Consider the following 17,009-nt stretch of genomic DNA (forward strand, 5'->3'; position numbering starts at 1 on the left):
TGTCCATAATCTTATGTACCTTGTAAATAGGTGCGCTCTCGACAAGGACGGGAGGGGAGGGAAGACGAACGGGGTGCGAAGAAAGGGCTTAACACAGGAGACATGGAAGACAGGATGGACGCGACGAAGATGTCGCGGAAGAAGCAGTCGCACAGCGACAGGATTGACGACCTGGGAGACACGGAACGGACCAATGAACCGCGGAGTCACTTACGAGAAGCTGTCGTAAGAGGAAGGTTGCGAGTGGAAAGCCACACTCTCTGGCCGCAACAATACCTTGGACTCTTAATCCTGCGTTTATTGGCGGCTCACCGTCTGTGCCCTGTAACGGCAAAGTGCAGACCTCACCCTCCTCCAGGTGCGCTCACAACGTTGGACAAACGCTGGCGGAGGGAACGCTGGACTCGGCAAGCTGGGATGAGAACAGAGGAGGCTGGTAACCCAGACTACTCTGAAACGGAGATAACCCGGTAGCAGACGAAGGAAGCGAATTGTGAGCGTATTCTGCCCAGGGAGCTGTTCTGCCCAAGACGCAGGGTTTCTGAAAGAAAGGCTGCGTAGTATGCGACCAATCGTCTGATTGGCCCTCTCTGCTTGACCGTTAGACTGGGGATGAAACCCGGAAGAGAGACTGACGGACGCACCAATCAAACGACAGAACTCCCCTCCAAAACTGTGACGTGAATTGCGGGCCTCTGTCTGAAACGGCGTCTAACGGGAGGCCATGAATTCTGAATACATTCTCAATAATGATTTGTGCCGTCTCCTTAGCGGAAGGAAGTTTAGCGAGGGGAATGAAATGTGCCGCCTTAGAGAACCTATCGACAACCGTCAGAATCACAGTCTTCCCCGCAGACAAAGGCAGACCGGTAATGAAGTCTAAGGCAATGTGAGACCATGGTCGAGAAGGAATGGGGAGCGGTCTGAGACGACCGGCAGGAGGAGAGTTACCCGACTTAGTCTGCGCGCAGTCCGAACAAGCAGCCACGAAACGGCGCGTGTCACGCTCCTGAGTCGGCCACCAAAAGCGCTGGCGAATAGACGCAAGAGTGCCTCGAACACCGGGATGACCAGCTAACTTGGCAGAGTGAGCCCACTGAAGAACAGCCAGACGAGTGGAAACAGGAACGAAAAAGGAGGTTACTAGGACAAGCGCGCGGCGACACCAGTGTGCGTGAGTGCTTGCTTAACCTGTCTTTCAATTCCCCAGACTGTTAACCCGACAACACGCCCATAAGGAAGAATCCCCTCGGGATCAGTAGAAGCCACAGAAGAACTAAACAGACGGGATAAGGCATCAGGCTTGGTGTTCTTGCTACCCGGACGGTAAGAAATCACAAACTCGAAACGAGCGAAAACAACGCCCAACGAGCTTGCGGGCATTAAGTCGTTTGGCAGAACGGATGTACTCAAGGTTCTTATGGTCTGTCCAAACGACAAAGGAACGGTCGCCCTCCAACCACTGTCGCCATTCGCCTAGGGCTAAGCGGATGGCGAGCAGTTCACGGTTACCCACATCATAGTTGCGCTCAGATGGCGACAGGCGATGAGAAAAATAAGCGCAAGGATGAACCTTATCGTCAGACTGGAAGCGCTGGGATAGGATGGCTCCCCCACGCCTACCTCTGAAGCGTCAACCTCGACAATGAATTGTCTAGTGACGTCAGGAGTAACGAGGATAGGAGCGGACGTAAAACGTTCTTTTAGAAGATCAAAAGCTCCCTGGGCGGAACCGGACCACTTAAAACACGTCTTAACAGAAGTAAGAGCTGTGAGAGGGGCAGCAACTTGACCGAAATTACGAATGAAACGCCGATAGAAATTAGCGAAACCTAAAAAAGCGCTGCAACTCGACACGTGACCTTGGAACGGGCCAATCACTGACAGCTTGGACCTTAGCGGAATCCATCTGAATGCCTTCAGCGGAAATAACGGAACCGAGAAAAGTAACGGAGGAGACATGAAAAGAGCACTTCTCAGCCTTTACGTAGAGACAATTCTCTAAAAGGCGCTGTAGAACACGTCGAACGTGCTGAACATGAATCTCGAGTGACGGAGAAAAAAAATCAGGATATCGTCAAGATAGACAAAACAAAAATGTTCAGCATGTCTCTCAGAACATCATTAACTAATGCCTGAAAAACAGCTGGCGCATTGGCGAGACCGAACGGCAGAACCCGGTACTCAAAATGCCCTAACGGAGTGTTAAACGCCGTTTTCCACTCGTCCCCCTCTCTGATGCGCACGAGATGGTAAGCGTTACGAAGGTCCAACTTAGTAAAGCACCTGGCTCCCTGCAGAATCTCGAAGGCTGATGACATAAGGGGAAGCGGATAACGATTCTTAACCGTTATGTCATTCAGCCCTCGATAATCCACGCAGGGGCGCAGAGTACCGTCCTTCTTTTTAACAAAAAGAACCCCGCCCGGCCGGAGAAGAAGAAGGCACTATGGTACCGGCGTCAAGAGACACAGACAAATAATCCTCGAGAGCCTTACGTTCGGGAGCCGACAGAGAGTATAGTCTACCTCGAGGAGGAGTGGTCCCCGGAAGGAGATCAATACTACAATCATACGACCGGTGAGGAGGAAGGGAGTTGGCTCGGGACCGACTGAAGACCGTGCGCAGATCATGATATTCCTCCGGCACTCCTGTCAAATCGCCAGGTTCCTCCTGAGAAGTAGGAACAGAAGAAACGGGAGGGATGGCAGACATTAAACACTTCACATGACAAGAAACGTTCCAGGATAGGATAGAATTACTAGACCAATTAATAGAAGGATTATGACATACTAGCCAGGGATGACCCAAAACAACAGGTGTAAACGGTGAACGGAAAATCAAAAAGAAATAGTCTCACTGTGGTTACCAGATACTGTGAGAGTTAAAGGTAGTGTCTCAAATTTGATACTGGGAAGATGACTACCATCTAAGGCAAACATGGGCGTAGGCCTGTCTAACGGTCTGAAAGGAATGTTATGTTTCCGAACCCATGCTTCGTCCATGAAACAACCCTCAGCCCCAGAGTCAATCAAAGCACTGCATGTAGCACCCGAACCGGTCCAGCGTAGATGGACCGACATAGTAGTACAAGATCTAGATGAAGGGACCTGAGTAGTAGCGCTCACCAGTAGCCCTCCGCTTACTGATGGACTCTGGCCTCTTACTGGACATGAATTAACAAAATGTCCAGCAACTCCGCAATAGAGGCACAGGCGGTTGGTGATCCTCCGTTCCCTCTCCTTATTCGAGATGCGAATCCCTCCCAGCTGCATGGGCTCAGTCTCAAAGCCAGAGGAGGGAGATGGTTGCGATGCGGAGCAGGGAAACACCGTTGATGCGAGCTCTCTTCCACGAGCCCGGTGACGAAGATCTACCCGTCGTTCTATGCGGATGGCGAGAGCAATCAAAGAATCCACATCTGATGGAACCTCCCGGGAGAGAATCTCATCCTTAACCACTGCGTGGAGTCCCTCCAGAAAACGAGCGAGCAGCGCCGGCCGTTCCACTCACTAGAGGCAGCAAGAGTGCGAAACTCAATGGAATAATCCGTTATGGACCGTTCACCTTGGCATAAGGAAGCCAGGGCCCTAGAAGCCTCCCCACCAAAAACTGAACGGTCAAAAACCCGAATCATCTCCTCTTTAAAGTTCTGGAATCTGTTAGAGCAATCAGCCCTTGCCTCCCAGATAGCTGTGCCCCATTCTCGAGCCCGGCCAGTAAGGAGTGAAATGACGTAAGCAACCCGAGCTCTCTCTCTAGAGTATGTGTGGGGTTGGAGAGAGAACACAATCTCACACTGCGTGAGAAAGGAGCGGCACTCAGTGGGCTGCCCGGAGTAGCAAGGTGGGTTATTAACCCTGGGTTCTGGAGGCTCGGCAGGCCAGGGAGTAACAGGTGGCACGAGACGTAGACTCTGGAACTGTCCAGAGAGGTCGGAAACCTGAGCGGCCAGGTTCTCCACGGCATGGCGAGCAGCAGACAATTCCTGCTCGTGTCTGCCGAGCATGGCTCCTTGGATCTCGACGGCAGTGTAACGAGCGTCTGAAGTCGCTGGGTCCATTCCTTGGTCGGTTCCTTCTGTCATGCAGGTGAAAGAGGACCCAAACGCGACTTAACAGAAACAGAGTTTATTAAAGTCCAAAACGGAATAACAGAAATCCTCTAGATTTGTAGAGGGAAAACAACTGGAGAAGCGGCCACAGACTGCAGGTCGCCGGGTAGGCGCAGGCCGTAGTCGACTGAGACACCTGCTCACACGCAGCATCTGATGAAGGCACAAAACACGACAGGACAGGGTGATACACAATCACGGCAAAAACACGACAGGACAGGGCGAAACGCAATCACAGCATGGTGAATACAATACGAGGAACCGACGGAACAGGAACGGATCACAAAGGAATAAATAGGGACTCTAATCAGGGGAAAGGATCGGGAACAGGTGTGGTAGAATATTTTGGGTTAGGAAAGTATATAGAAATCATAACAAACAGGTTAGGAGAGCCTTTATGCATGAAAGATATAAAACTGTGGTTTGATTCATTCTGAAAATTGCCTCATTCAGTTCTTTAACCCATGGTAATGTTGGAAGATTAGGGTACATAGAATGATAACAGGGAGAAGAGTGTACAATAGTAGGCTATACCCTCGTCTATTGCCTGCACTAACCATGGAACTGTGGGATGAGACAGACAAGTATTGCTCTATGCATATGGTTCAAACTGTTACCGCTTGGTCTGTACTCCACTCCATAACGATTTAATAAAAAATATGATCAACTGTTACTAATGATCCTCAGCAACAACCACATGGTGGTGACGACATTTACAAAAAAAGCAAAGGAACGTAAATGAAAGAATGGAATGAAATGGAATGATAATGTAGGCTATACCAACTGAAGGGAACTAACAGTAAGTTAGCAGTTAAATATTTGTTGTTATTAGGCCTACTGATGGTCGATACTGATAATGGCTAATATTTAACATGATTGTCAGAGAAAGTTGAGGTAGTCTATAATTAAGACATTCAAAAGTGGCTATCCCTGCAAGTTAAAAGGCCAGTCACTTAAAATTCTGCATAATGGCACAGCGTTTCATGAACTTTACTGTGGGAACGTTATGTTGATATGCTTCAGTTTGCTGCCATAAGGCTGGTTTCACATTTTTCTCCAGAGACTATAAGGTGAAATATATCTAAAACAAATGTATTTTATATTTTTCAATTCCCTTACCAAACAGATTAATAATTTACCTAGCTCTTATCCATAGTTCTTGTCAAGTTGTAAATTACAGTCCATGGAGAATGGTGTTATTTATATCGGGAGACAATTATGTTGATGCTTATTTTTCTCTTGGAAACAGGATGTTCACCAGACTTTTTTCATGGTTTCTTGCGCGTAAAGGTGGTGGATTTACGAGGGAATTAAGTAAAGGTCAGCATACAGCATATCTGTAGACACACCTCAGCCACACCTTAATTTACTCAATCTCCACCCAAAAGGAATAGCAGGTGAAAAGCTTGCTATTCTCATGCTTAAGCTCAAGGTCAGTATACTCGTAGTTGGAATCGGCTACATATTGAATTGTGTTTGGTTGTCAACGCAACCAAATATCAACATTTGAAGGAGATGTATCTTTTGTGCCACTGACTTTAATTCCAGTTTGTCTACAAATTAATAATTGATTTAGAATTCAGGTCTCCATCTCAACCAAGAATCAAAATGAAAGATTAGGACTAAAACATATCAAACTTGATGTAAAGTGCATTTAAAGTCTGATTTAGTCCTAGTCTTTAATTTAGATTTTTGGTTGAGATGGAGACATGAATCCAACATATCAATGATTCATTTGTAGACAAACTGGAATTAAAGCCAGACTAAGTCAGTGGCACAGATGGAACTATCCAAGCAAAAGTATGTGGACACCTGCTCGTCGAACATTTCATTACAAAATCACGGGCATTAATATGTAATTGGTCCCCCTTTGCTGCTAAAAAAGCCTCCACTATTCTGGGACGGCTTTCCACTAGATGTGGGAACATTGCTGCGGGAACTTGATTCCACTCAGCCACAAGAGCATTGGTGAGGTCGGGCACTGATGTTGGTCGATTAGTTGTAATAAGGAGCATCCAGATGCTGCACTTGATGAATTTATAAAATTGCATCTTCCAATTATTGATAAACATGCACCTGTTAAGTAACTGACTGTTAGAACTGTTAAGGCTCCATGGATTGATGAGGAATTGAAAACTGCATTGTTGAAAGAGATGGGGGCAAAAGGAGTGGCTAATACATCTGGCTGCACATCTGACTGGCTGACTTACTGCAAATTGAGAAATGATGTGACTAAACTCAATAAAAGAAGAAGAAACTGTATTATGAAGCCAAGATCAATGATATAAAGAATGATGGGGAAAAAACTTTGGAGTACTTTAAATGAAGTTATGGGCAGAAAGACAAATTCAACTTCATCTTTCATCGGATCAGATGTCTTATTCATCACAAAACCATTTGATGTTACCAATTCTTTTATGATTCCTTCATTGGCAACGTGGGAAAACTTAAGCATGAAATTCCAACAATGAACAGTGCGCCATCATATTAATGCATAAAAAATAAAATAATGAAAGAAAAGCATTGCAAGTTAGAATTTTGTAAAGTTAATGTGGGAGAGGTGGACAAACCTGGCGTTGACAACTTAGATGGAAAGCTACTGAAGATAGTAGTTGACTCTATAGCCACTCCTGTCTGTCATATATTTATTCCGAGCCTAGAGGAAAGTCTTTGTCCTCAGGCCTGGAGGGAAGCCAAAGTAATTCCCATACCCAAGAGTGGTAAAACAGCCTTTACTGGTTCTAACAGCACACCAAAAAGCTTGCTGCCAGCTCTTAGCAAACTGTTGGAAAAAATAGTGTTTGACCAAATATAATGCTATTTCTCTGTAAAGAAATGAACAACAGACTTTCAGCATGCTTATAGAGAAGGGCACTCAACATGTACAGCACTGACACAAATGACTGATGATTGGTTGAAAGAAATTAATAATACAAAGATTGTGGGAGCTGTACTATTAGATTTCAGTGCAGCCTTTAATATTATTGACCTTTTATGGAAAAAAAACGTATGTTATGGCTTTTCAACCTCTGCCATATCGTGGATTCATAGCTATCTATCTAATAGAACTCAAAGGGTTTTCTTTAATGGAAGCTTCTCTCATGTCAAACATGTCATGTGTGGTGTACCACAGGGCAGCTCTCTAGGCCCTCTACTCTTTTCTATTTTTACCAATGACCTACCACTGGCATTAGAAAAACCATGTGTGTCCATGTATGCTGATGATTCAACAATATATGCATCAGCAGCCACAGCTAATGAAGTCACTGAAACCCTTAACAAAGAGTTGCAGTCTGTTTTGGAATGGGTGGCGAGTAATAAACTGGTCCTGAACATCTCTAAATTTAAGAGCGTTGTATTTGGTACAAATCATTTCCTAAGTTCTAGACCTCAGCTGAATCTGGTTATGAATGGTGTGGCTGTTGTACAAGTTGAGGAGACTAAATTACTGGGCGTTACCTTAGATTGTAAACTGTCATGGTCAAAACATATAGATTCAATGGTTGTAAAGATGGTCTGTCTGTAGGTCTGCTTTTTAGACACCACACTCCAAAAAGCTCTAGTTTTGTCTAATCTTGATTATTGCCAGTGTGGTCCAGTGTGGTCCAGTGCTGCAAGTAAAGTTGCAGCTGACCCTCTTAAATGTTTATACCCCCCAATTTCATGGTATCAGTTACAGTCTTGTCTCATCACTGCAACTCCCGTACAGACTCAGGAGAAGCAAAGGTCATACTCCAAAATGCAACCCAACCTAGCCACATTGCACAACACAGAAGGCAGCTGCACCAATGTGTCAGAGGAAACCTCATACACCTGGTCAGCATACACTGCACTTGTGGCGGGCCGGCAGGGATATCCTTGTCTCACCTAACGACACTTGGCCAATTGTGCGTCGCCCCATGGGCATCCCGGTCACGGCCTGCTGCGACAGTGCCTGGGCTCAAACCCAGAATCTCTGGTGGCACAGCCTTAGACCACTGCGCCACCCGGGAGGCTCTATGACTTGCTATTAATTATAATCAGAGTACTGATATAAATACTATGCATGCTAGTCTCTCTTGGCAAAGAGTTGAGAAGAGAGTGACTGCATCACTTATTTTTTTAATAAGAAACAATAATATGTTGAAAATCCCAAATTGTTTGCATAACCAATTTACACATACTTACCCCACTAGACATGCCAACAGGGGTCTTTTCACAGTCCCCAAATCCAGAACAAATTCAAGAAAGTGTACAGTATTATATAAAGCCATTATTGCATGTAACTAAATCCCATCTCATATTGCTCAAATTAACAGCAAACCTGGTTTCAAAAACAGATAAAGCAACACCTCACTGCACAATGCCTCTCCCCTATTTGACCTAGATAGTTTGTGTGTATGTATCGATAATGTTCTTCTGTCCTTGAGCTGATCTTGTCTATTAATGTTCTGTATTTTGTCATGTTTCTGTGGACCCCAGGAAGAGTAGCTGCTGCTTTTGCAACAGCTAATGGGGATCCTAATAAAAGACCAAAATACCAAACCAAGATTAGTCTGTTGGAGTGCCAGCTGGTGAATCGTGATTCATCATTCCAGAGAACACTTTTCCACTGCTCCAGAGTCCAATGGTGTCAAGCTTTGGTGATCTTAGATGTGTGTGTGGCTGCTCGGCCATGGAAACCCATTTCATGAAGCTTCCGAAGAACAGTTATTGTGCTGAAGTTGCTTCCAGCGGCAGTTTGGAACTTGTTGCAACCGAGGACAGAAGATTTTTACACACTAAGCGATTCAGCACTCAGAGGTACTGTTTTGTGAGTTTTTGTGGCCTACCAGTTCGTGGCTGAGCCGTTGTTGCCCCTAGACATTTCCACATCACAATAACAGCACTTAAAGATGACCGGGGCAGCTCTAACAAGGCAGAAATGTGATGAACTGACATGTTGGAAAGATGGCATCCTATGATGGTGCCACGTTGAAAGTCACTGAGCTCTTCAGTAAGTTCATTCTACTGCCAATGTGTGTCTATGGAGATTGCATGGCTGTGTGCTCGATTTTATACACCTGTCAGCAACAGGTGTGGCTGAAATAGCCAAATCCTCTAATTTGAAGGTGTGTCCACATATTTTTGTATATATAGTGTACATCTTCTTTAAATGTTGATATTTGGTTGCTTGGACTACCAAAGACAATTCAATATCCATTTTTTCTACAAATTAATCATTTATATTTTGGATTCACTTCTCCATCTCTACCAGAAATCTCAGTTAAAGAATATAGTCTAATCAAACTTAAATGCACTATAAATAAAATACGTTTTGATTTATTCCGATTCTTTAACTTTTATTTTTGGTTGAGGTGGAGACATGAATCCAACGTGTCCTTTCATTTACATTTACATTTAAGTCATTTAGCAGACGCTCTTATCCAGAGCGACTTACAAATTGCCACGTAGATTCCACATCACAATACGTTGACAAATTACATGGAAATAACGTTGATTCAACCAGTTTGTGCCCAGTGGGATTGTACTTTACATATGACCCTCAACTCTGAAATCCCCTATGACCTCTCTAGCTCTTCCCAATCAGTCTTTAAGCCTGGCTTGATACGCTTTCTGAGCGCTAATCGTCTGCTCGCTCACCTGCCGGATAGAACACTTTCCGCTGACTAAAACCCTCCTGCAAAGCCGGAGAAGAGCCTCTTATGCATGCTTACCGTGTGCCCTCAACCCAGCGGAGAGACACCTTGGGGCTAAAGCAGATTTTCATTAGCTCATCTGAAGAGGCAAATCTTTTCCAGTGTAAGGTAGCTAGGTGAGGGAAGGTACTTAGGTGCTCAAAAAGCTTGGGTGACATCATTTCCTAAAGCGCCTTATCAACTCGCCTTATCCCGTTCAACATCCCTCAAAGCTCGAAGGTGTGAGGGCAGCACGATGACAAAAGGCATTATATAAACCTCTGTATTTACGGGTCTTACGATACTGAAGGTGCTTAGAAGCTAATGGCAAGTCTTTCCAAATTGGATCAGGATGAGGTGACTTCGTCACCAATAACGAAACACCTGCTGACCCAATTTGTGTTTGAGTGAGTTGGGGAGCGAGCCTTATGTCTAGTGGGTATAATGGTGGGTGAAATCATCGTCATTAGGGAATGTCTAATTTAATGTAAGACCCTTCTCGTGTCCTTCACAGGAGGATGTTCCCCAGCTACAAGGTGAAAGTGACGGGTATGAACCCCAAAACCAAGTACATCCTCCTCACAGATATCGTCCCTGCCGACGACCATCGCTACAAGTTCTGCGACAACAAGTGGTGAGTCAGAGACACCTTTTAAAAAATGTGATTCTTTATTTAACCTGGAAGAGCGTTGACAAGGAATCTCCTTTACATGGAAAACATGGTCACCAACACAGCAGCTATTTGTTATGTATTTATTTGAACCTTTATTTAACTAGGCAAGTCAGTTAAGAACAAATTCTTATTTACAATGACAGCCTACCTTGGCCAAACCCTAACCCGGACGATGCTGGACCAATTGTGCATCGCCCTATGGGACTCCCAATCATGGCCGGTTGTGATACAGCCTGGAATCAAACCAGGGTCTGTAGTGATGCCTCTAGCACTGAGATGCACCACTCTGGAGCCCCTATACAGTCAATACAAAAATCTACATATTAAGAACAGACAATACAGCAATACATACAATACAACAGTATACAAAATATACCAAGACAATGATAAAATCCTGCCAAAATTCTTGTCAGGGTGGTTCTTCCAGTTTGCAGTATTGCTCAAGTTCTTCTCTAAGCTCAGGGTTTAGATGAGTAACATCCTTAATGGTTGTTATGAGACATCTAACCATTCTACCCTGTCTCAGATGCTGCTTGGCTTTAGAAAGGGGGGGGTCAAGAAATGGGGTGGTGAGGGAGGGTGGGGAGGGAGCGGTGGTGAGCTTAAGGAAGGTGAAAATAGCTCTCATCTTCTCAGCCACAGCTTCAGCCCCACCGCTCTGTGGAGGCCTTCCTCTCACCTTAGGAAAACAACCCCCAATGCTGTAGAGTAGACAATAACGGTGGGTGCAAACGAGAGAGACATTTAACACTCTCAGACAGTTTTATATGCTTGAGGTGATGCTGCCTCCCACATACAGTATACACACAGACAAGCAGTACACACGCACACACACATCCCTGGCGGAGGGCACTGTTCCCGGCATGCTCTGGAACAAACACTTTACATGCTGTGACATCATTATGCAAACCAAATAAATGGAAGGGTACAAATTAACATGTTTCTGCATTATATTCTTTATTTATACCTCCCTCTCTTCCTCGCCTTTCACAAATGTCATGTTGGATAATGTAACGTTGTTACCATAGCGGATCCCATAGCGGATCCCTTTTTGGTGCTGTATAGAACCATTTTTTTAAGGTTCTATAAAGAACTATGCTCATATGGTTCTAAATGGAACCTTTATGGTGCGTTAAATAACCCTTTCCTATAAAGAACTATAAAAAAAGGTTCTCTATAGGACCAAAAAGGGTTTACATTTACATTTAACATTTAAGTCATTTAGCAGACGCTCTTATCCAGAGCGACTTACAAATTGGTGCATTCACCTTATGACATCCAGTGGAACAGTCACTTTACAATAGTGCATCTAAATCTTAAAGGGGGGGGGATGAGAGGGATTACTTATCCTATCCTAGGTATTCCTTATTCCTTATGGTTACAAGCTTTAAACAGTACAACACTTTGTAATGGTTCTTTATAGAACCTTTATGGAGAATGGTTCTATTTAAAACCTTTTTCAATCTCAAAAGTTCTACAAATAACCTTTTTTGAAGAACCATACAGGGTTCTTTTTTTCTAGTTAAAATTCCATAGGTTATATTATTTTATAAACTGTGTGGTTTGAGCCCTGAATACTGATTGGCTGACAGCCGTGCTATATCAGACCGTATACGATGGGTATGACAAAACATTTATTTTTACTGCTCTAATTACATTGGTAACTAGTTTATAATAGCAATAAGGTACCGAGTTGTGCCTAAGAACAGCCCTTAGCCGTGGTATATTGGCTATATACCACACCCCCTCTGGCCTTATTCTTATTCATTGTTTTAATTGCAATATTGTATTTACTTCGCCACCATGGCCTAATTATTGCCTTTACCTCCCTTATCTCACCTCATTTGCTCACATTGTATATAGACTTGTTTTTCTACTGTATTATTGACTGTATGTTTGTTTTACTCCATGTGTAACTCTGTGTTGTTATATGTGGCAAATTACTTTGCATTATCTTGGCCAGGTCCCAGTTGTAAATGAGAACTTGTTCTCAACTTGCCTACCTGGTTAAATAAAGGTGAAATAAAAAATAAATGCAAATGATGGCTTAAGTGTTTGTTGACAAGTTGAATCAGGTGTGCTAACTCTAGAACAGCTGGGGGTCCTTAAGGAGAGAGTTGAGAACCATTGACTTACACAACAGTTCTCAACTGACAAAAGGCCATATGTGACTCTTTCACAAAACACTGTCACTGGCCATAGTAATTTTCAACATGGCATAACAAAAAAGATTAGATAAACTGGAATGACACTCACTCACTGTTGTACAAAAAGAGCGGTGCACAAACCATCCCCCAAAATATGATAATGAGTTTCATTATTTTAATTATCACTGAAATTGGAAATAACACTTTTTTGACTCCGCAAACTGCAAAGAACTATTGAAGGGCTCAAAGGATTCTTTGGGTCAGTATGGTTCCACTTAGAACTATCACCCGTCACAAATAACCATTGAGGAACCCTAATTTGTTGTGTGTATTGGTTAACAACATTTGCTTTGTGTTCAAGACCAACGTGTGTGATGTTCATCTCCCACTCATCTGTTCATTCATTCATCTCTATCCGCTCATTGATGGAATGGAGAGATGGAGCGTGAGTCCAGGCACTTGCTGCCTCCAGTCATGGATGTCTAAATTTAGTCTGTTGTGGTTGAATAATGAGGAAAACCAACGGGTTTCTGTCAATTTAGTCATTGCTCTTGTGAAAAGGAGCGGCCTAATCCCCTCTTCCCACAAAAACGGGATCATTTACGTCAAAAAATACATTCTTCCAACCATTTTCAAACATCCTGGCTGCAGAGAAATATCACCACTTCTCAGAACGAGAGAGAGGACGCAAATGCAGTATGATGATCATCAAAATCTCTAGTACTGTAATATTTTAAGTGACAAGGCTGTCCACAGGCAACTTTGTTGTTATTGAGGTCATGGTACAATAGTATGCCATGCCATGCATGCTCCTTTGTTCTTTCAGAGCACACCAAGACCAGAACCTCATGTCTCAGTCGCTGCGCCAACTTAACTGTAGCTACGGATTGTCATTAGCACACAGTTCATTACCGCAGGGCACTGGCAAGCCGCCTGTCAAAATCTATGGGATAAAAACAGCTTGGCTGTACCCACTGGCCTTCCAGTGACCCTTTACATTGGGTGATGCCTAGAGAGGTAACAACTTATGTTAGAATTGACCAAAAATAATTGACTTTTCAAAACAGGTTTGGACAATTAACATAGCAGTTTAGGAGAATTAGGTTAAGGTTAGGAAAAGGGTTAGGTTTAGCTAAAATGCAGCAACTTTTGACATCAATTTGATATAAACTGTATCCCTCTAGCCATGACCTGTGATGCCACCACAGCCTGCTTCTGCCACTGCCCACCGGAGCAACATCAACCGTTGGCACTGATGGCCGTGCAAATTACAAAACAACCGTCTCCAGGGTAGGGCGTACTGAAACCAGAACCCGACATCACGTCACGCCAAGAAAAAAAGACTGCGTCCTAAATGGCACCCTAATCCCAGGGCCCGTAGTCAAAAATAGTGCACAGTGTAGGGTACCATTTGAGACCCAAACAAAACCCCCATAAAATGCACAACTGTGCTTTGCTTTCTCCAGCAGAAACCCAGCCATTTCTTGTTTTACAGCCATTTGTTCCCGATCTTTGTGGGGTGGCTTTGGAGGGCCTGGAATCCCAGCGGTTGCCAGCGTGGGGTTCTGGACTCTTTCAGCAACACCTTGGAGGAGCGTAATTAGCAGTGATGTTACGGTTGAAGCAGCCTCCAGTCTGGGGGAATGGTTCCTCTAGCCCCATAGTGTGAGGACTGAAACCGCTGCCATTACTGACTGTAGCTACATGTGTTTATTATAAAAAAGGGATTCTTCAGAGGACAATCAGTGAGCACGAATGGAGTCGTGTGGCTGCTGGAAGATTTCGCCATGCCGTGACAAGAGGTTGACAATAGGGTTTGCTAGAGCACTGGGCTGCTGGGTTGCAAATGGTTGCTGGATTGCCACAATGGCTGAGACATCTTGGCAGAGAAATGGTCGTTGGTTGCTGCTAGCAAAGCGGTCCTTATGATGATCACGACGTTGCACCTTCATTTGTCTCTTCATCTCCCTCTCTTTCCTTCCCACTCTCGTTCTTCTCTCTCTTCTCCTTTTCTTTCTACTCAGGATGGTGGCAGGCAAGGCGGAGCCAGCCATGCCAGGGAGGCTCTATGTCCATCCAGACTCCCCGGCAACAGGAGCCCACTGGATGAGGCAGATGGTGTCCTTCCAGAAGCTAAAGCTCACCAACAACCACCTGGACCCCTTTGGGCATGTGAGTGACTCTCAGTCTACAAACTAATGTCAACGTTTATAATCTTTAAGCTCAATTAACTGTAAAGGGGTAGAGAGAGAGAGAGAGCGAGAGAGAGATGATTAGCTGGGCGGCAGGTAACTAAACCTCAAGCTGACTAGGTAAACATCTGTCGTTCTGACCATGAGCATGGCAGTTAACCCACTGTTCCCTGGGCGCCGATGACGAGGATGTTGATTAAGGCAGCCCCCTGCACCTCTCTGATTCAGAGGGGTTGGGTTAAATGCAGAAGAAGCATGCAGTTATACAACTGACTAGGTATCCCTCTTTCCCTTTACTGATGCCTCACAATGTAGGTGAATTCACATCCCAGGAAGGCACTGGGTCATTTCACACAATAGAGCTTATCACTTCTCCTGGTCATGTAAAACAAGAGAGGTGATTGGACACAGCTCATTTTCTCAAAACTACACAGTAGATGAGACTTAAATAGACTAGTGTTAAAACAAGAGCTGAAAATATGTGTTTTTTTAACAAGAGACAGAGTCATAAAGCTGTCTTCGTGGAATGAGTGGGAGAGAGGAGAGAGGGGGAAGGACTCGAGGAAGGATGGCCAGAGAGGAAAAGGAAGAGAGCAGGAGAGAGGGTGAAAGATGGACTGAAGTGGAGGGAGTGGCGGTGAGAGAAGAGAGGGAGAGAGAGAAAGCATACGAGAGAAAGTGAGCATCTTGCCACAGAGGGAGTGAGAAGTGTGACGGCAGCAGCAGTGCTGCCCAGAGGAACTCTGAGCAGGCTTGTCCAAAGCCATCCCGTCAGAAGGCGAGCTCATTAGGTTCATAACCCCTGGGATCAGTGGCGGGGCTCGCTGTCAGGTTGAATCCACCGCCTGGATAGTGATAAGGGTGAGTAATGAGGACAAAGAGAGAGAGAGGGGCCAGGTCTTACTAAGCCCTGCTGATAGAACAGTCCACGCCAGCAGGGGAGCCAGAGAGCCTCTCCCTCCCTCTGGCCTGCATAGCACTGGATCCACCACCCACCTGACCCACTAAACCAGGGGTGTCAAACATATGGCATACGGCCCATGGGGGTAGGGGGAATAAAATCCAGCTTGCTAATAATCACTGAAATGAAAGCTAGACAGTCAGGGAGCACAGAAAATTCTAAAAACGATGGATAGAGGACTATTCTTTTCATATTTTGACTCCTAGGAAATATAAGCAATTTTCAATGTGGCCCTCCGGACCTCATTGAAGACCGAGAGGCAAAATGAGTTTGACACCCCTGCTATAAACTGACCCACAGTTGAAATAAAACAGCTTGTGAATCAGCTAATGACAGTCAATAATAGACTATGTTGTTTGTGCATTTGAGAGTGTGTCTTTTCAAGAGTGTTTGTTTATGTAATGTGAGTATGCGGTCTGCATGACTGTGTGTGCAAGTATGTGGGTCAGCATGGTTGCTCGTCCACAGTTCAGAGCAGGATGGCCATCAGCTTGATTCAACCCAGGGGTATCTCAGATCTATGACAACCCTTCCCCTTCCTCACCATCCCCCACAAACTCTGCCCTTCCCCTCCCTTCGCTGCTGACCTGTCAGCATCAGCAGTAAAAACACTATCACTGATCTGGGATCTGGGCTCCCACTGACCCCTGCTACTGTTGACCAAGAGATGGTCCAAGGAATCACTCCTGAAATGCTGTCACTGAGTGTCTCGGTTTAAAAACCAGTTAGCAGACATTTTTACCCAAAAGATGAAAGAGAGAATGCACGATTTGGTTCTGGATTGATCCAAGGAGGGCTTGTCCTGATCAATGCAACCAGACAGCACAGAGAGAGTCAGACTCCTTTCAGCACTGCCTCCAGACAGACCCCGGCCAGACTAGCAGACTAGACAAAGGTCGTGACCATAGTCTCCAGTCAACCAACCACGAGCTTATTTCTATCAGTTCCGTCACTACAGAGTCTGTAGTCAGCCAATGAACCAATTGATTATCTCTGTCTGAACCTTGCCTCAACAAAAGGGGGGAAGGGGCATGTGAGCATTGGGCTGTTCAGGGTGCAACTATGACCCCAGCTGCCTGTGCCCTGATACCACAGGAGGCTGCTGAGGGGAGGATGGCTCATAATAATGGCTGGAATGGAGTGAATGGTATCAAACACATGGAAACCGTACATTTGATGTATTCGATAACATTCCATTTTTTCCGTTCCAGCCATTACTATGAGCCTGTCCTCCCAAATGAGTCTTAAACTCTTTCTGTGATAGC

At 44.8% G+C, this 17,009-nt stretch overlaps 1 protein-coding gene across 1 annotated transcript in view; it reads left to right on the top strand.

Annotated features, from left to right (window-relative positions):
* The window catches only part of LOC123993944 (T-box transcription factor TBX4-like), a 40,564-nt gene that overhangs the window by 19,116 nt on the left and 4,439 nt on the right, over positions 1-17,009 (top strand). Inside the window, exons 4-5 of the mRNA XM_046296424.1 lie at positions 10,286-10,405; positions 14,616-14,763. Of these exons, the coding sequence (XP_046152380.1) occupies positions 10,286-10,405; positions 14,616-14,763 (268 nt within the window). The remainder of the gene's footprint in view (positions 1-10,285; positions 10,406-14,615; positions 14,764-17,009) is intronic.

Source organism: Oncorhynchus gorbuscha, linkage group LG13 (assembly GCF_021184085.1).
Source record: "Oncorhynchus gorbuscha isolate QuinsamMale2020 ecotype Even-year linkage group LG13, OgorEven_v1.0, whole genome shotgun sequence".
NCBI lineage: Eukaryota > Metazoa > Chordata > Actinopteri > Salmoniformes > Salmonidae > Oncorhynchus > Oncorhynchus gorbuscha.